The sequence below is a fragment of the Grampus griseus genome, assembly GCF_964374135.1.
Source record: "Grampus griseus genome assembly, chromosome: 8".
NCBI classification, from domain to species: domain Eukaryota; kingdom Metazoa; phylum Chordata; class Mammalia; order Artiodactyla; family Delphinidae; genus Grampus; species Grampus griseus.
Genome location: NC_139002.1, coordinates 94,102,701 through 94,124,593, shown reverse-complemented (window position 1 = coordinate 94,124,593; position 21,893 = coordinate 94,102,701). Strand labels below are relative to the sequence as shown.

Here is a 21,893-nt window from a genome sequence, read left to right as displayed (position 1 = left end):
TCCAGGGATTCTTAACTTTTTCATGTCATGGACTTCTTTGGCAGTCTGATGAAGCCTACAAACCCTTTCTTAGAATAATCTTTTAAATACACAGAATATATAAAATGACAAAAGAAACCAATTATAGTGAAAAGCAAATTATACTGTGGTTTGATTAGATTTATATTTCTTTTGGCAAGACTTCTGAAAGGTGGCGATATTCTTAAATTTTTAATATGTATACCTATACATTTTCCAACAGGATTTTAATTTATTCAGTTATTTTTGCCTCCTGAATATAACAAAAGAGTTAATATGCTTTAAGTAATCATTGAGCATGCCCCAACCCACCTATAGACTGGTAATTTTATTTAGTTTTACCTTTTAAACACAGAAAATAAATAAATAAATTTAGCAACTTTTTCATCAATGTTTTTACTCACCATTACACATCCTATGCACTTCCACTGGATTTACTTTTCTTCTTGCAGAAGGACTTAATTTTTTTTTTTAAGTGAGGGTCTGTGGTTAGTAAACTGTCTGTGTATGTCAGAAAACTGCTTTGTCCTCACTCTTGAATGATGGTTTAAGAGAATATAAAATATTATATTTAAAAGAATACAAAATTCTAGACTTAACACTTTGATGCTATTCCTCCACTGTCTTTTGGTATCTAAGAAGTCATCCAGTTGTCACTACTTTGTAGACAAACTGTATTACCTAGTCTCATGGCTTTATGTCTATGTCAAGGCATAACAAATTTATCCCTCTAGCTCAGACCTTTACCCAGGAGTCCACACTAGAAGAACCAACTCCTCACTCAGTGTCTCCACTTAGATGCCTAATAGGTATCTCAAACTTAATATACCAAAGCTAAACTCCTCCCCAGTCTACACCTCCTTCAGTCTTCTATATCTCAGCTAACACCAACTCCATCCAACATCAGTCGCTCAGGTCAAAAATCTTGGAATCAACCTTCACCCCCTCTCCCTATCTGTCTGTCTCTTCCCAACTACTCCATGATCATCTCCTGTGTCTAACAGTTTTGTAGTTGCTTCCAGGTTCTATCCAGATCCCAAGCCCAAAATCACATCACATAATTTTAGTTTAGAGTTTCTACTCCAAAGTAATATTCTACCCTGAAATGGTGTTCAGTAAATTGAAGATGCAATTACTGAACCACTGGATGGTTTGGTTTGTTTTTTGGTCATTAGGTTTTGTTTTTTCTTCCTGCTTTTTTTTTTTTCCCCACCAGACTCTTTTCAAGCTCCATCCTAGTCTTCGAGCAGTAGTGAATTTGGTTATCTTCCTTTATCTTGCACGAAATATTGTCATCTCCTTTATTCCACAGAAATGAACAACCAGACACCAGAGCCTGTTCCTGGCCTTTGAGACCAGCAGGTTTACAGTTTCAGCTACATTCTCAACTTAGTGTTTTGTTCTATTTCTGGTCTATGGAGATATTTATGGTGTGTTTAGGCCTGACTATATTTTATTTTGATTTCTGTTTTGTTTTTTATCTGTCATTGCTATGTATATGGAGCAGAAGTAAAAACTAAGTACTAAGTATAGACTCATTACACTACCTTAACCAAAAATTGGTGGAGTCAATATTTTTCATTTGCATTTTCAATGACTTGGTAAATGGCATTTTCCCCCTACACATACTCTAATTTAAGACTCCTTTCTTTAGATTAAATAATACTGCCGCTTAGAGAGATAACAATAAACATATATAATGGTGTCTATGCATCTGAAAATAAAAACTACTTTCTGCACCACTGCATCTTTCTGAACACTGTGTTTAAGCTTCCAAGCATGAAGCCCAATAAATATATCTATTGTCTTTTTCCTAGTATTCATAAAAATCAACATTTCCAAATTTATAAGTGACAAAACTGGTAGGAACAAGGTGAGATACTATTTAAAAAATGGTGAGGTGTTCAAGTTTTATAAATATTCCTAAAGTGCTACTACCTATACACAGCTGGTTAGTATGTGCTAAAAGCTCCTCCTTCTTAATTTACAGAAATTTAAAAAATATACAATTATAACTACTGCTGTTGATAAATGTACCAGTTTGAATTTATGTAAGTGAAATTCAGAACTTTTACATTAACTAGAAAATGAAAGGCTACCTGGTTTTACCTTTGGTTTAAGTCAAGAGATAAGGCGTTTGCCTCTGGTTCTGCCATAACTTGTTTTGTGAAAATCAGGCAATTCACTGTCTTTAGGTCTAATTGTTTCCTTGCTTCTAAAATGAGGATCACCTTTATGATTCCTTCTAGCGCTCAAAGACTCTGACTCTTATAATTCCCAATAATTTTCTAAATCTTATTTTGCAAATTGGGTTACTTTTTCTGCAACTTAAAGTTTCCTTAAAATTTGGATTCAATTTACACTGTAACTTTTAAGAACAGGTTTTATGAGAGAAAAAAGAAAATATTTTTTAAATAGTTAATACTCTTTGCTACTTTTGTTAATACTCTTTTCAGTTTATGAAAATCAATGATAGAAACAAAAAGGTCAGATGATAGAAACAAAAAGAAACAAAGAAACAAAAAGGTCAATGATAGAAACAAAAAGGTCAGATTTTATTAGCACTAATAAATATCAAGTTTTCAAGGTGTGGGTAAGGAATTTGAAAAAGAACAGCTATATGTATATGTATACCTGAATCACTCTGCTGTACACCTGAAACTAACACAACATTGTTAATCAACTATACTCCAATATAAAATAAAAATGAAAAAACAAAGTTTTCAAGATGCAAATTGATGAATGCTCTTCACCTCAATCATAAGAACACAAAATACCAGACCCTAGTTTTTACTACCTGGGAATTAACAAAATTATATTTTTATGAGGTATTCAAACCATTCTTCCTTTTGATATTTTACGCAAATTCTCCTTCCAAGTATATCCTGAGATAATGCCTTTTCATACTTGATGGTAAAATTTATACATGGAAACTTTGTTCAAGGATATAGTGAGTCAAGAACGAGGCATAAAAGAGAAAAACAAATATCGTATATTAACACATACATGTGGAATCTAGAAAAATGGTTCAGATGAACCAGTTTACAAGGAAGAAATAGAGACAGATGTAGAGAACAAACGTATGGACACCAAGGGGGGAAAGTGGGGCGGAGGGGGGTTGGTGGTGGTGGGATGAATTGGGCGATTGGGATTGACATGTATATATTAATATGTATAAAATAGATAACTAATAAGAACCTGCTGTATTAAAAAAATAAACAAAAGGTAATCATAAAAAAATAAAACAAAAACGAGACATAAAACCCAGGCTCTGGTAGTCTGTTTCTCTTACTATTGCTCAAATGGCATTCTGATTTAAAAAAAAAAAAAAAAAAAGGACAATCTACAAGTTGAATATTCCTGTAAAAGTCAGAAGATTTAAGAAATAGCATGCTTTACTTGTTCTTTGAACACAACAGCTCCTGTGAAGTGCAACAAGTATCAGCTGCATATGACATGTCCAGTTGCCTCACCTCCAGTTCTTTGAGGTAGTTAACTGTTGTTTCTTGTCTCATTAATATGACTAAGTCATGGGGATGCTTCAAGTTCATAGGTGAATCCACCTGCAAGCAAGCAAACAATAGATAAATAAAGCTCAGATTTCATTAACGTTTCTTTGGATATGCCTTAAATTATTGTTCGATCACCATTATAATCAGTGTTAGGTGCTCAGTAAACTCAAGGGGTATTTATTTCAAAAGTGATGACATGTAAATTTCGGCAAAGAGAATGAGAGGTTCAATAGCTGTCCCTTGAACTCCAACTTGAAAGAGCAAGCTTTCAAAGTGAATATTCTGATTTGACTAGTCATGTAAGAAATATTCAAGAAGAGAAGTATTTGGAAATGAATGATAAAGTAAATTCCTTAAAATATATTTTATATCTATACTAATAAAAATAGATTGCTTTGTCTTGATAGCACATTCCATATCTGAACAGGTCTGGTGGCAATAAAAAGAAAAATACGAAAAGCATCTATTTTTCAGGCTATTTGCAGAAGCCGTAAATCAGAGATAATATAAAATAACCTTGAGACTTACAGTTTACAATTCCTGTTTCTGAATCATAAACAAGCAACTATGTTGTTGAATATGTAGGAAAAATGAACCCTCATATGCTGGTAGCAGGCTTATAAACTTATTATTTGGAGGGTTCTTTGACAACATATATCAAAATTTTTAAAGTACATATCCTCTGACCTAGGAATATAAATTCTAGGAAGCTATCCTATAGGTGTTCTTTAAATGGGCAAAGATATATACAAGGCTGCTCACTGTATTACCTTTAGCTGCAAAAAACAAACAAACAAAAGACCCAACAAACCTAAGTCCAGCAATGAGGGAACAGAGAAAGCCACTGTCCAGTGGAATGGGATACAGAAAAATGAGATCTACTATCATGGAAAGATGTTCACAATGTATAATTAACTAAAAGTAATGAAGAATAATAAGTATGCTATACTTTTTTTAAGAAATTACATTTTTATAGATATAAACATATACATGTCTGTATATGCACAAAACTAAGTTGGTTTACAGTGATTTCTTTGGGGAAGTGGGATTAAGAAGAGAGGCACATTTATATCTTTTACTTTATACACTTGTATTTATTTATTTATTTTGCGGTACACGGGCCTCTCACTGTTGTGGCCTCTCGCATTGTGGAGCACAGGCTCCCGACGCGCAGGCTTAGCGGCCATGGCCCACAGGCCCAGCCGCTCCGCGGCACGTGGGATCCTCCCGGACCGGGGCACGAACCCATGTCCCCTACATTGGCAGGCGGACTCTCAACCACTGTGCCACCAGGGAAGCCCTATAAACTTGTATATTTTTAAATTGTCTATAATACACACATAATATGTTTATAATAAGGAAAAAACAACACACACGGGGTTTTTTGAATTTCAAGAAAATCTAAGACAGTGGCCTTGGAGTCTAAGAGATGAAATGAAGTTCCTGCTATCCCTTAGTGTTAGACTGTCAAATTATAAACTAGCTCTTCAAGAAGTCCTACTTTGAGAAGAAACTACCGGGTTGGCCAAAAAGTTCATTTGGGGTTTTCCATAACATCTCTAAGAATCTTTCTATAATCTCTAAGACCTTGACATCAGCTCAATTAATTTTAGAACTAGCTTTTTAAGTGCAAAAGATAGCCTTGCTTAGACCTTGGTGAATGCAAGTCTATTTAAAAAACAAAAATTTAAAAAGAAGGAATGGGAATTCCCTGATGGTCCAGTGGGTAGGACTTGGTGCTTTCACTTCCAGGGTGCAGGTTCAATCCCTGGTTGGGGAACTAAGATCCTACAAGCTGTGCGGCATGGCCAAGAGAATACATAAATAAATATTTAAAAAGAGGGAATAAAAACAACATGAAATAAGTTCAATGGTTGCTTTAATAATATGCACAATAACACTGGGCGATGTTGGGTGACTGCATATAAAACTCATCTGCCTTTCCTCATTCTATCATCTCAGAGATGCCACAAGAAAAAGAGATGCTAGTCTGGACTAACTTCCACTCATACTTTCATTGCAATTGTCTGAACTACATAATCATCATTATGCAGTTATGGATAATTACAATCTCCCGTGGTCTCTCTTTTATGACAAAATCCCTTCAGTGCTTCCCCTGGCCTTCCTACTATACTGGAATTAACATTAAAACTGCAGTCTGAACTTAAAAGGCACTAAAAATATAATAGCAAGGCCTATAGTTGACCACTTGAGCTGTGAATCTCCTCTATCAAACAGTCAAACCTGGCAAAGGCCTACAAGCAAAACGCTAGGTGTTTCTCAATGAGGTGTGGAAGCTTTTGCTTCTCTTTTCATTGTATCTCAGACATCGAGAGGTAGTGATTTAATACATCTCTCTTTATTTATTTATTTATTTATTATTATTTTTTGCGGTACGCGGGCCTCTCACTATTGTGGCCTCTCCCATTGCAGAGCACAGGCTCCTAGCTGCTCCGCAGCATGTGGGATCTACACCAGGGCACGAACCCGTGTCCTCTGCATCGGCAGGTGGACTCTCAACCACTGCGCCACCAGGGAAGCCTCATCTCTCTATACTTAAATGAGGTTTTTAGAACAAAATTGGGGGAGGGAGAAGGAATGTGGGAATATGACATTCCCATTCCAAAATACCCAACCAGTCTGATTACCTAACATTTGGAGAACTGCAAGAGGAATGACAGAATGAGACAAATGAAGATTTACATTAGATAAATACTTAATCTTAGCTTTAGATTAAAAAGATACTACATAACCAGCATGGGTCTGGCCCATATTCAATTGTGAGAAAGTACTTTTTCATTTCCTTGAAGCGTTTAGTTCAACAAAGATACAGTAGCTAGAGAAGGTATAAAGATAAAATTATTAGCAGAAGGAAGGGATTCCACTGACAGTTTAACAGCTGTGTTTCTCTTTTTGACTTGGCAGCAAATGGCATGGATCTCTGCCAGATTAGGGTTGGTTACAGAAGATTTATAGCATTCACATATTTTTATTGAGATACTTTCAAGTTCTTAAATTTCAAGACTTTATGCTAATTATCTTTGGCAAATGCCAATCAGCTTGAATTTCTCTCCTTTCAAATACCTCTCCTCCTTAGAAGATTACGAAAGATGTTTGACATGTCTGCTAAGATGCTTGACAACTCTGTAAATACTACCACATCCATTCAACTAATAAAAATTTATTAAGCCTCTATGAACCAGGCACACTAGGAGTCCATATCTGGAGTGTATGTACTCCTATTTTATATACAATGTGAGAAGGAATGGTAATATCCCTTCAAAACCGTTAGCATTTAGAAGTGGCTGCTGTAAGTCCAAGGGCAAAGAGTGATAGAAATTACAGAGGTAGGTTAAAAATGATATAATGCATACACAAAATCTCAAAGCACTATATGGCTTTTTCACAAAGGACAAACAAACTTCCATTGCTGCACAGCACAATAAATGGTGCTTATAATGATCTGAATAAAAAAGAAAAAGTGAAATTATTTTCAATTTGCTGTACTTAAGGAGAGAAAGCATGAAATACATTTTAGAGCAAAATTTAAATTGCAGGGAAAAACTGACCATGTATTTGGAAATTAGCTATAATGGAATTCAACTATTCAAAATGATTCCTTTTCTTAAGACTTCCAGGTAAACAAAGTTTCACTGTTATCATAGCAATTTATTTTAATAAAGAAAATGGCAAATTATGTAAGACAATTCAATTTTATTTTCCTTTTAATACATTATATAAGCACATGTACCCAATTGTATATAACAGTAAATATCTTACTCATATCAAGTTCATTTTCATATGCTGTCATCTCTAACCAAGATATTGGTAGTTCCTGCACTTCTAATCTGGAGTTCTACCTCTGTGAATTCAGTAAAATCACATGGTAATGGATGGAAATGTCACTATATAAAGGTAATGATTTCACTGCCAAGTTAAACAAAGGCTGAACAAATTAAATTTAAAAAAACAATCTAGGGAATTCCCCAGCAGTCCAGAGGTTAAGACTCTGAGCTTTCATTGCCGAGGGCATGGGTTCGATCCCCGGTCGGGGAACTAACATCCCACAAGCCACACAGTGCGGCCAAAAAACCCACACCAAATATAAAATAATCAATCTAACGAAATACACATTTTTGAGTTGTACAAAATCAATCACTTTCCACTGGTCCTTCATGATAAGAAACTGAACTTTTCTATTGTAACATTAGTTCTACCCTTCATATGCAACTTATTCTTCACATATGATGAATATTTTTATCTGTTATTTTAAAAAAATGGTATCCAAATGAGTACATGAAAGCACTGTTAATGGGGAACTCACTCTATTCCCATCAGCAGTTTGAAACTGACTAATGAAATCTTATATTATGCCATAATCATTAAAAAAGAATTTCCCTTAGGTTAAAAATGTGATGGAATATTTAAATATTTTATTCAGAGTTTTAGTTTATTTAAATATTGAGACAATACGATGGAAAACATAAATAAAAATATTCAAAGCAACCAAGATTTCACCTCTACCTTAAATGACCCCACTTAGTATTTACAGTTTTTCCTATCCAGTATCAGCAATCTCCTTCTTGTGGCAAAATACCTGCTTTGCTTGGCTGGAAGCATCCTTCCCCACATGGGAAGCCTGATCAGTGGATTGCTTCCCCTTGGTATCTTGGTGATTATTTCTGAGAAGGGACATTAACCAAGTAGTTAGCTTATACTAAAGAGTCCCTAATCGAGAACTTTTGTTTGAGCTATTGGGGAATAGCCATCCTGTACCCACAGTGGGCCTGAGAATGGGGTAAAAGAAGTAAACAAATGAAGACAGAGAAAAACCTATCCTGGTTATACTGTTTGAGCCCTGTATCAAGCTGTATCTGTAGCACTCAGAATTTGTCCAGAGGGGAGGAGCAGCGCCTGGACCCTGCGCTCACTGAGTGCCCTCCAAGGAAACCTACACAATCCACTGGACCAACCTTAGCCACTGGGGACAGACACCAAAAACAACGGGAACTACGAACCTGCAGTCTGTAAAAAGGAGAGCCCCAAAAAAGTAAGATAAGCAAAATGAAAAGACAGAAAAGCACACAGCAGATGAAGGAGCAAGGTAAAAACCCACCAGACCTAACAAATGAAGAGGAAATAGGCAGTCTACCTGAAAAAGAATTCAGAATAATGATAGTAAAGATGATCCAAAATCTTGGAAATAGAATAGACAAAATGAAAGAAACATTTAACAAGGACCTAGAAGGACTAAGGAGGAAACAAGCAATGACGAACAACACAATAAATGAAATTAAAAATACTCTAAAAGGGATCAATAGCAGAATAACTGAGGCAGAAGAACGGATAAGTGACCTGGAAGATAAAATAGTGGAAATAACTACTGCAGAGCAGAATAAAGAAAAAAGAATGAAAAGAACTGAGGGCAGTCTCAGAGACGACTGGGACAATATTAAACACACCAACATTCGAATTATAGGGGTCCCAGAAGAAGAAGAGAAAAAGAAAGGGACAGACAAAATATTTGAAGAGATTATAGTTGAAAACTTCCCTAATATGGGAAAGGAAATAGTTAATCAAGTCCAGGAAGCACAGAGAGTCCCATACAGGATAAATCCAAGGAGAAACATGCCGAGACACATATTAATCGAACTATCAAAAATTAAATACAAAGAAAACATATTAAAAGCAGCAAGGGAAAAACAACAAATAACACACAAGGGAATCCCCATAAGGTTAACAGCTAATCTTTCAGCAGAAACTCTGCAAGCCAGAAGGGAGTGGCAGTACATATTTAAAGTGATGAAGGAGAAAAACCTACAACCAAGATTACTCTACCCAGCAAGGATCTCATTCAGATTTGATGGAGAAATTAAAACCTTTACAGACAACCAAAAGCTAAGAGAGTTCAGCACCACCAAACCAGCTTTACAACAAATGCTAAAGGAACTTCTCTAGGCAAGAAACACAAGAGAAGGAAAAGATCTACAATAACAAACCCAAAATAATTAAGAAAATGGGAATAGAAACATATATATCAATAATTACCTTAAATGTAAATGGATTAAACGCTCCCACCAAAAAACACAGACTGGCTGGATGGATACAAAAACAAGACCCATATATGCTGTCTACAAGAGACCCACTTCAGACCTAGGGACACATACAGACTGAAAGTGAGGGGATGGAAAAAGATATTCCATGCAAATGGAAATCAACAGAAAGCTGGAGTAGCACTCCTCATATCAGACAAAATAGACTTTAAAATAAAGACTATTACAAGAGACAAAAAAGGACACTACGTAATGATCAAGGGATCGATCCAAAAAGATATAACAATTGTAAATATTTATGCACCCAACAATAGGAGCACCTCAATACATAAGGCAAATAAATACTAACAGCGATAAGAAATTGACAGTAATACAATCATAGTAGGGGACTTTAACACCACACTTTCACCAATGGACAGATCATCCAAAATGAAAATAAATAAGGAAACACAAGCTTTAAATGATACATTAAACAAGATGGACTTAATCAATATTTATAGGATATTCCATCCAAAACAATAGAATACACATTTTTCTCAAGTGCTCAGGGAACATACTCCAGGATAGAACATATCTTGGGTCACAAATCTAGCCTTGGTAAATTTAAGAAAATTGAAATCGTATCAAGTATCTTTTCTGACCAGAACGCTATGAGACTAGCTAGATATCAATTACAGGAAAAGATCTGTAAAAAATACAAACACATGGAGGCTAAACAATACACTACTTAATAACGAAGTGATCACTGAAGAAATCAGAGGAAATCAAAAAATAGCTAGAAACAAATGACAATGGAGACACGACAAACCAAAACCTACGGGATGCAGCAAAAGCAGTTCTAAGAGGGAAGTTTATAGCAATACAATCCTACCTTAAGAAACAGGAAACATTTCAAATAAACAACCTAACCTGCACCTAAAGCAATTAGAGAAAGAAGAACAAAAAAAACCCAAAGTTAGCAGAAGGAAAAATATCGTAAAGATCAGATCAAAAATAAATGAAAAAGAAATGAAGGAAATGATAGCAAAGATCAATAAAACTAAAAGATGGTTGTTTGAGAAGATAAACAAAATTGACAAACCATTAGCCAGACTCATCAAGAAAAAACGGGAGAAGACTCAAATCAATAGTATTAGAAATGAAAAAGGAGAAGTAACAACTGACACTGCAGAAATACAAAGAGTCATGAGAGATTAATACAAGCAACTCTATGCCAATAAAATGGACAACCTGGAAGAAATGGACAAATTCTTAGAAATGCACAATCGGCCAAGACTGAACCAGGAAGAAACAGAAAATATGAACATACCAATCACAAGCACTGAAATTGAAACTGTGATTAAAAATCTTCCAACAAACAAAAGTCCAGGACCAGATGGCTCCACAAGCGAATTCTATCAAACCTTTAGAGAAGAGCTAACACCTATGCTTCTCAAACTCTTCCAAAATATAGCAGAGGGAGGAACACTCCCAAACTCATTCTACGAGGCCACCATCACCGTGATATCAAAACCAGACAAAGATGTCACAAAGAAAGAAAACTACAGGCCAATATCACTGATGAACATAGATGCAAAACTCCTCAACAAAATACTAGCAAACAGAATCTAACAGGACATTAAAAGGATCATACACCATGATCAAGTGGGGTTTATTCCAGGAATGCAAGGATTCTTCAATATATGCAAATCAATCAACGTGATACACCATATTAACAAATTGAAGGAGAAAAACCATATGATCATCTCAATAGATGCAGAGAAAGCTTTCAACAAAATTCAACACCCATTTATGATAAAAACTCTCCAGAAAGTAGGCATAGAGGGAACTTACCTCAACATAATACAGGCCATATTTGACAAACCCACAGCCAACATCGTCCTCAGTTGTGAAAAACTGAAACCATTTCCACTAAGATCAGGAACAAGACAAGGTTGCCCACTCTCACCACTCTTATTCAACATAGTTTTGGAAGTTTTAGCCTTAGCAATCAGAGAAGAAAAAGAAATAAAAGGAATCCAAATCGGAAAAGAAGAAGTAAAGCTGTCACTGTTTGCAGAGACATGATACTATACATAGAGAATCCTAAAGATGCTACCAGAAAACTACTAGAGCTAATCAAAGAATTTGGTAAAGTAACAGGATACAAAATTAATGCACAGAAATCTCTGGCATTCTTAAACACTAATGATGAAAAATCTGAAAGTGAAATTAAGAAAACACTCCCATTTACCACTGCAACAAAAAGAATAAAATATCTAGGAATAAACCTACCTAAGGAGACAAAAGACCTGTATGCAGAAAATTATAAGACACTGATGAAAGCAATTAAAGATGATACAAATAGATGGAGAGATATACCATGTTCTTGGATTGGAAGAATCAACATTGTGAAAATGACTCTACTTCCCAAAGCAATCTACAGATTCAATGCAGTCCCTATCAAACTACCACTGGCATTTTTCACAGAACTAGAACAAAAAATTTCTCAATTTGTATGGAAACACAAAAGACCCCGAATAGCCAAAGCAATCTTGACAATGAAAAATGGAGCTGGAGGAATCAGGCACCCTGACTTCAGACTATACTACAAAGCTACAGTAATCAAGACAGTATGGTACTGGCACAAAAACAGAAATATAGATCCATGGAACAGGATAGAAAGCCCAGAGGTAAACCCATGCACCTATGGGCACCTTATCTTTGATAAAGGAGGCAAGAATATCCAGTGGAGAAAAGACAGCCTCTTCAATAAGTGGTGCTGGGAAAACTGGACAGCTACATGTAAAAGTATGAAATTAGAACACTCCCTAACACCATACACAAAAATAAACTCAAAATGGATTAAAGACCTAAATGTAAGGCCAGAAACGATCAAACTCTTAGAGGAAAACATAGGCAGAACACTCTATGACATAAATCACAGCAAGATCCTTTTTGACCCACCTCCTAGAGAAATGGAAATAAAAACAAAAATAAACAAAAGGGACCTAATGAAACTTAAAAGCTTTTGCACAGCAAAGGAATCCATAAACAAGACCAAAAGACAACACTCAGAATGGGAGAAAATAATTGCAAATGAAGCGATTGACAAAGGATTAATCTCCAAAATTTACAAGCAGCTCATGCAGCTCAATAACAAAGAACCCAATCCAAAAATGGGCAGAAGACCTAAACAGACATTTCTCCAAAGAAGATATACAGATTGCCAACAAACACATGAAAGAATGCTCAACATCATTAATCATCAGAGAAATGCGAATCAAAACTACAATGAGATATCATCTCACACCGGTCAGAATGGCCATCACCAAAACATCTAGAAACAATAAATGCTGGAGAAGGTGTGGCGAAAAGGGAACACTCTTGCAGTGTTGGTGGGAATGTAAATTGATACAGCCACTATGGAGAACAGTATGGAGGTTCCTTAAAAAACTACAAACAGAACTACCATACGACCCAGCAATCCCATTACTGGGCATATACCCTGAGAAAACCATAATTCAGAAAGAGTCATGTACCAAAATGTTCATTGCAGCTCTATTTACAATAGCCAGGACATGGAAGCAACCTAAGTGTCCATCAACAGATGAATGGATAAAGAAGATGTGGCACATATATACAATGGAATATTACTCAGCCATAAAAAGAAACAAAACTGAGTTTTTTGTAGTTATTTGTAGTGAGTCTGTCATACAGAGTGAAGTTAAGTCACAAAGAGAAAAACAAATACCGTATGCTAACACATATCTATGGAATCTAAGAAAAAAATAAAAATTAAAAAAAAGGTCATAAAGAACCTAGGGGTAAGATGGGAATAAAGACACAGACCTACTAGAGCATGGAATTGAGGATATGGGGAGGGGGAAGAGTAAGCTGTGAGAAAGTGACAGAGTGGCATGGACATATGTACACTACCAAACATAAAATAGATAGCTAGTGAGAAGTAGCTGCATAGCACAGGGAGATCAGCTAGGTGGTTTGTGACCACCTAGAGGGGTGGGATAGGGAGGGTGGGAGGGAGGGAGACGCAAGAGGGCAGAGATATGGGAACATATGTATATGTATAACTGATTTCACTTTGTTATAAAGCAGAAACTAACACACCATTGTAAAGCAATTATACTCCAATAAAGATGTTAAAAAAAAAAAAAAGAATTTGTCCAAACATTCCAATGAAAATTTTCAAAACTGAAAGTCTTAATGGTATTGATAAACCTCTGCCTAACTTTTTTGAGGCCCCCTGTCTAGGGTATCTTCTTTTTTTTAATTAATTCATTAATTGAATAATTTATTTTTTGGCTGTGTCGGGTCTCAGTTGTGGCGCGCGGGCTCCAGAGCGTGTGGACTCTGTAGTTGCAGCTCGCGGGCTTAGTTGCCCCATGGCATATGGGATCTTAGTTCCCTGACAAGGATCGAACTGGCATCCCCTGCATTGCAAGATGGATTTTTAACCACTGGACCACCAGGGAAGTCCCTGTTTAGGGTATCTTATCCTTTTGGCTCTTGTATGAGCCTCTGTGCCTTTGCACATGCTAATTCCTCTACTTGGAATGCATTTCTCTTCTTATGTTTTTGATGAAAGCCAAGTGACTTGGCTCAAATGACATTTCTTTTCTGAAACCATCCTTCTCTTGAGCTCCCATAGTATTTTATACATATTTCAGTATTAGCATTTATTACAGTGTTTAATTATTGTATGGCCATCTTTCCAAAAAAAAAAAATTGGGGGCTTCCCTGGTGGTGCAGTTGTTGAGAGTTCGCCTGCCGATGCAGGGGACACGGGTTCGTGCCCCGGTCTGGGACGATACCACATGCTGCAGAGCAGCTCTGCCCGTGAGCCATGGTTGCTGAGCCTGCACGTCCAGAGCCTGTGCTCCGCAATGGGAGAGGCCACAACAGTGAGAGCCCCATGTACCGGAAAAAAAAAAAAAATTTTTTTTTTTTGTATTCCTCTTTCTACCCTCAGTACTTAATGTGCTTTCAGGTACAAGTTAGGTACATAAAACATTGATGATTGTTTGATGAAAGTGTCTGATATCACACTGTTAGATTCTCTATCTCCTAGGGCATTATGGCTCACTAATGACTATCTGGAAAGGAGGTAAAGAGGCTAAGCCACCAGGAATCAGGAAAAAATAAGTCCTTGACAGGACTATGACCAGCTGTGTGACCTTAAGCAAATCACCTTCCCTGTCAGGGCTTCTGTTTCCTCATCTATAAACTGAGGGCACCCAACCTAATGACCTCTAAAAATTCCTTATACTTTTCAAATCCTACCTCTATAAAAGATTTAACACTATTATAAAAGTATGACTTTTAACCAGCCTAACCTATGACACTGAAGTAATGTGATATTCAAATGAATGAATTTATCATTCTTTCAATTTGCCCATATAAACTTGTACTCACTTTAGGCAAGGGACTATTTCCAAAGCTACAGTTAAAAGCTTCTTTTAAACAATCTGTCAAATTAAACCAAGGCTCCAATTAGCAGTGGCTACTTATTTCTGAGAGTTAAGTTGTTCATTGTATCATAGACAAAGTTAGCCCTCTCTGTCCTTTCATTGCTTAATTCCAAGAAAGTTCAACTTAAAAATAATCTTTTTTTCTGATTTACAAGCTAAATATATGTTACTATAAAAACAAACACATTATAGACAATATAAAGAAGCAAGTTAAATTACTTGAAATCTCACTTTCAGATATATCTGCTGTCATATACATATATCATGTTAGGATAACTTCTCTGTATTTATCAATATATACATATATAGCTATGTAGATAAATATTTTTATAAAAATCAGATAATATATCTACTGTGTTGTATCCTTCCCCTCTCCATTCTTCCCTAAATTTTATCAGCCTTATTTACCAGTAAATACAGATTTACATGATCATATTTAGTAGGTAATATTATATTAAAGTCATTTACCCAGGTTCCTACTAAAATTTATGCTCTCTTTTTAACAATATTGTGATGAATATCCTTACACTTAATTTTTTTGACAGCCGTCAAATTATTTCCTTCCCAGAACAAGAACTGTTAGGTTAAAGGGACTGAACTTTTTTAAATTTATATTTTTTACTAGCTTTTCTCCAGAATAGTTGAATCAACTGAAATTCCTAACAACAATCACTGAGTTTCTATACACTCTTAGGGAAACAGAAGAGCGTGAATATATTTTAATCTCTTTGTTGGTCATACATATTTCTTCTTTTGTGTACTTTTTTTTTTTTTTTTTTGCGGTATGCGGGCCTCTCACTGTTGTGGCCTCTCCCGTTGCGGAGCACAGGCTCAGCGGCCACGGCTCACGGGCACAGCCGCTCCGTGGCATGTGGGATCTTCCCGGACTGGGGCATGAACCCGTGTCCGCTGCATCAGCAGGCGGACTCTCAACCACTGCGCCACCAAGGAAGCCCTCTTTTGTGTACTTATAAGAAAATCTTTCTCTTTTTAAATCCATCTGACAGTTTATACATCATATTTTACGAATGGTGGTTTCTAGTTGGTGGGACTCCAGATGATTATTCTCTTCTGGTTTGTGTTTTCTGACTACTTCTGCAGCGAACGTACACTTAAATTTACAAAGTATTTTTTTTAAAGTGCTATGAACAGGTCACCTTGTTAAAATGAAACTTTAGAGTGCTATGCAACATGCTTTATTGTATTTAAAAACAAATAAACAAACTGACAAGTATAAGCTCAGATCTGAGAAACAATCCTGCAGCTTTTCCTTATATACTCATAGAGAAAAAAATTCCTCTCACAGATATGGGTCCAGGCAAACACTCAAAAAGGCAACATCTATTGTATTTTCTTGTTCCTTTCTCACCTCAAATTTTTACCCTTATCGCAAATCTAGTTCACTGCCATTTTCAAATGATTGTCTAAGGAGCCCTTACCTTTGTGACCCCTGTCAGCCTAATACAGTGGCGAGCAAGATGAGTTTTAGAGGAACAGAATGAGAGGGGCAGAAAAGTCTGTGGCCTTGACTTCGCATGCAACTCTCTCTTCAGGATTCAAGTCTAACTATCATGGACTTGCACCTTCTTCCAGGTTTAGAGAAGTGTTAAGTTCACAAAATACCAGTTCAGCCTCAGCTCTTAAGAGGAACTTAGGTTGCTGGCTGTAATAATTGCCAAAACTTTAATATGTAACTTAAACAGACCTTTTACTAGAAAAATTTAATTGTATCAGATCAATAAAACACTATTGTTATGAACTGTCAAGATTTGGAAATATTTTTATTAAAGATGACTTTTTCACTCTTAGAGCACTTGTATAGTATTTTAGTGAAAAGTTAAAAACCAGTCTCAATTTTATAGAATACCAAGTTACCAAACTAAAATTAAACTTTAAATAAACAAAAATGTTGAATCCTGACCATCACATGAATTTTTAATGTCCTTATATATTTTCTAAAGTTACCCTCAATTAGATTTTACTTTCTCATTTTCAGTTCTTGGAAGACATAGTTGTAAATACTTAAACTCACATAAAATAATCCAGGAATCTGAAGTATATTATATAGCTATAATCTAGATTTGAACACGTACAGTGTTGCAGCCAATTATATTAGAACATTCATGTCAAATAATCACCATTTCCCCAACTGATTAGCAAATAAGTAACCATTTTCAACATGAATAACTAAGGAACAAGTTCTTATAAAAGTGTTATCAGTCTACATTTTATGATTTATGTTGCCAAGAAATATACAAATAACATAATGAATAAAGCAAACAGTTTACAACTTTACAAGGAAAGAAAATGAAACAGGACACCAGAGTCATGAATATTTCTCATTTGTGTACTTATCATATTCTTGTAAACATACACAGAAAAAATGTAGCTGTACAGTTAGAGTGGATTTATATGTAACTCAGAAGTAATTTTCATTCCAGCAGCAAATACTGAACACAGAACAATGGCCCGACAAAGACGTCTATGTCCTAAACTCCAGAACATGTGAACATGTTAGGTTACATGGCAAAAGGGAATTAGGTAGCTGGAGACTGGACCTTTGGGAAGTAAATAGATTTAGATGAGGTCATGAGGTTGGGGCCCTCCTGATGGGATTGGTGCTCCTGTAAGAGAAGATACCAGAGAGCTTGCTTTCTCTTTTTCTCTACCATGTGAGGACACAGCAAGATGCAGTTGTCTGCAAGCCAAAAAGAGAGCCCTCACTAGAACCCGACCATGTTGGCACTCTGATCTTGTATTTCCAGCCTCCAGAACTGTGAGAAAATAAACATCGGTTCTTTAAATCACCAGTTTACGGCATTTTGTTACGGCAGCCCAAGCTAAGACAGATTTGTCAATCAAATGTTGGAAAAGGAACACTAAAATTAGTGCCAGGAATTAAACCTTAGTAACTTTATCATTATTCAGATGATGGCAAACTCAACAGCCAGTAAATTACTCTGCTATTTCGTACTGGAAATCGCTGCTCTACAAGAGACAACTGAATAAAGTTCAACTTGATTAGTCATCAAAACACTGGTAGTATCAACTGTGGGGGAAAAGAAATCAGCTTGACTAATCTCTTTTATTGCAGTCCCAACAAGTGTGAAATAAATGTTAATGACAAAGGTTTAATTTTTTTCTATGAAGATAAAAAAACTTAACTGAAGCTTCCTTTCTGTTCATATTTCTACTGATAATCACAACACTGTTTAGCTAAGGGCAACTGATGGAACAGAGGTCTTTTACTAGAATTGGATTATGAAAAACTTTTTGCACATTCCAAGCAATGCTGAGCATTTTCAAACACTCCTGATGCAGTCCTTTAGGACAACAATTTAGTAAACCTAAGAAAATTAAATATATGCATTTTTAGAAACAGGAAATTCCAATTCAAAGAATTCATCTTACACTCAATATAGGCATAGAAGCATGCAAAGATGAATGTATTAGCACGTTTACTCTCTGCAACAATGTTTGCGATAGCAAAAACAGAGAAACAATCTAAATGTCTGCCACTAGGGAACTGGTTAAATAAACTACAGAACACCCATACAACCCAATACTATGCAATCTTAAGGGAGAAGACGGTAGCTTTCTTATTTCTGATATGGACAGATGTCTAAGTTTTATGAAGTGGATAGAAGATAACGGTGAGACAAAATGTTTCCAGTTGTGCGTTTAAAAATAAAGAACTATGGGGGCTTCCCTGATGGCGCAGTGGCTGAGAGTCCGCCTGCCGATGCAGGGGACACGGGTTCGTGCCCCGATCCAGGAAGATCCCACATGCCGCGGAACGGCTGGGCCTGTGAGCCACGGTCGCTGACCCTGCGCGTCCAGAGCCTGTGCTCCACAACGCGAGAGGCCAAAGCAGTGAGAGGCTCGTGTACCGCAAAAAAAATGAAATAAAGAACTATGTATTTGCAAATGCATAGACACTTTTGGGAAGAATACACAAATAATTCTAGTTGTTTCCAGGAAGAAGGGCTGTGGGTAGTTATGAAACTTTCACTTTTCATTTTATAACATACTAAATAGTGTGAAAATTTTTTTCAACTATTATCATATATTTTATAGTTTAATTCAATTTTAAAATTAAAAAAACATTTTTAAAATAAAAATTTTAATTTTTGATTAGTATTTGTTTTACAAATAAAACTACAGAAATATTTTTCTTTATGTTAGTAGCAATGTTTAGCACTGCAGAGAAGAGAACAGGGTTCAGAATCAGACCTCAGCTTGAGTTCACACTCTGCCACTTCCTACTTGCATGGCTTGGGCAAGGAGTTTAACTACATTCTGCCCAAATTTATTTGATAGAAGATCAATACCCACATCTTACTGAGTCTGTATGATGACCAAATGAGATAATGAACATGAAAACACTGGATAAAGTGTTCAGTGAATTACAGACATTAAATTGTTTTTATTACAATAAAAGTTACCTGTTGATATCCTAAATTAGAGTCACTTCCATGTATGACTGTATAAAACACAAACTCTACTAAGGCAGGGACTATATCTCCCTCACAGCTGTATTTCAAGTACCTAACACAGAAAGCATCCAAGTATGTACTGAAGGAGTGAGCTAAGCTTACCCAGTGCAGTAATAGGCACACAAAAAGCACTCAGCAAATACTTGCTCTAATAAAAACGTTCCTGACTCCATGTGACCACTTTTGTCATGTGTTGATACTATTCTCTTGGGTTCTACTAAAGATTAATTACCCATCTCAACTCCCCACCAAGCAATTAGACTGAAGGTGGAAAGGCCTGACCTTTGGAGACAGGACCTCTTGCCAGTCACCTGATTTCAACTGAAATAACCAAGTTCCTCAGAGGGAAAATGAAGACTGAAAACGTTAGTTAAAAATACATAAATGAGTTCTTTTCAAAAGTTAGACTCATGGGACTTCCCTGGTGGCACAGTGGTTAAGAATCCGCCTGCCAATGCAGGGGACACGGGTTCGAGCCTTGGTCCGGGAAGAACCTACATGCCGCGGAGCAACTAAGCCCGTGCGCCACAACTACTGAGCCCGTGCTAGAGCCACAAGCCACAACTACTGAAGCCCGTGCTCCTAGAGCCCGTGCTCCACAACAAGAGAAGCCACCTCAGTGAGAAGCACACGCACCACAACGAAGAGTAGTCCCTGCACGCAGCAACGAAGACCCAACGCAGCCAAAAATAAAATAAATTTGTTAAAAAAAAAGTTAGACTCATTACTAACTGACTTTACTACTGACTAAATAAATATGGGAAGCACAACAGTGTGAATTCCTAATAGTATGTCTTGAAAGCAAAATATAAAGAGACAACCTAAATTTATACAATATTCAATTAATTTAAATAAGGTCACAATCTCAAACATGAGTTCTTTGAACATACCATAAAAGGTACGCTGTAGAGGTAAAATATCCAAAACAGCCAGTAGGAAAGTAGATTATCTTAGGCACCATTTTACAACTCTGGTTAGAGATACCATGTTCTTAGAAAAGTCTTAGGCTGTCTAGACCTTTTATTGGTAACAGGGAGAATGAATGAATCAGCTTGCCCCCTTTCAAGTAAATGCACCTCCCTCCTGCAGACTATTAAAACAATGGTGGGGGCTTCCCTGGTGGCACAGTGGTTAAGAATCCACCTGCCAATGCAGGAGACACGGGTTCAAGCCCTGGTCCGGGAAGATCCCACATGCTGTGGAGCAACTAAGCCCATGCGCCACAACTACTGAGCCTGCGCTCTAGAGCCTGCAAGCCACAACTACTGAGCTCACGTGCCACAACTACTGAAGCACCCTCGCCCTAGAGCCCATGCTATGCAGTAAGAGAAGCCACTGCAACGAGAAGCCTGTGCACCGCAATGAAGAGTAGGCCCTGCTCACCGCAACTAGAGAAAGTCCCTGTGCAGCAACGAAAACCCAACGCAGCCAAAAATAAATAAAATAAATTAATTTAAAAAAACAAAGACAAAAACAAAAAAACAACGGTGGCCCTTCAGTATGCTGATATGAGATACAAGAGCTAATACAGGAGTAATTACTGCTTGCACACACAGACATTCATATACTCTCTCACTTATTCAGTATTTACTGAGTGTGCATCATGTGTCAGGCACTGTTTTAGGCACTAGGGTTACTTCACTGAACAAAACAAAGTTGTTGCCTTCATAAGCTTATGTTCTTGTAGAAGGACAGGCAATAAAGTATACCTTACAATACAGTGCCAGTAATAAATAACATGAAGAAAAACAGAGTGAGAAGACAGAGTGATGGAAAGAGATGCTGTTTTAGACAGCTTGGTCAGAAAATGGGTGACATGAGAACAGAGGCCTGAAAGAAGAGAAGGGCTGAGCCATGTTGATGTCTGCAAAAAAGTGCTTCAGGCAGAAGAAGGAGCAAAAGCAAAGGTCTTGGTGAACCAAAAACAAGTGAACTTGGTGCTTTAAAAACCACCCGAAGGCCAGTATGGCTGAAACACAGCACACAAGAAGGAAAGTAGTATCAGCGCAGAGAGGTGGCCAGGAGCCAGGTCCCAGATCCTGCAGGGCCTTACAGGCCATGGTGAAAACTAGGTTTTATTATTTAAGTGTGATGGGAAACCACTGAAGGTTTTCTGATACTCTTTGCTTCCCTTCCCCCAAGACCCCTCAAGAAGTGGCATGACCAAAACTTATGTTTTTTAAAAGACTGCTTTGGCTAATCTGGGGAGAACAGACCCTGTGGAGCAAACGTAAAAGCAAAGAGACCAGTTAGGGGGCTACTGCATAGGTTCAGGAGAGAGATGAAGATAGTCTGGACCAGGGTTGTAAAAGTACAGGCGGAAAGACATGGCGGGATTCAGAATAC

General features: G+C 36.8%; 1 protein-coding gene across 3 annotated transcripts in view; it reads right to left on the bottom strand.

The window, feature by feature from the left end:
- TTC17 (tetratricopeptide repeat domain 17) overlaps positions 1–21,893 on the bottom strand; it is a gene marked incomplete at its 5' end in the record, with an annotated part of 154,947 nt that overhangs the window by 124,427 nt on the left and 8,627 nt on the right. For all 3 annotated transcript variants that reach the window (XM_082660692.1, XM_082660691.1, XM_082660690.1), the window contains one exon: positions 3,492–3,581. In XM_082660692.1, the coding sequence (XP_082516818.1) occupies positions 3,492–3,581 (90 nt within the window). The remainder of the gene's footprint in view (positions 1–3,491; positions 3,582–21,893) is intronic.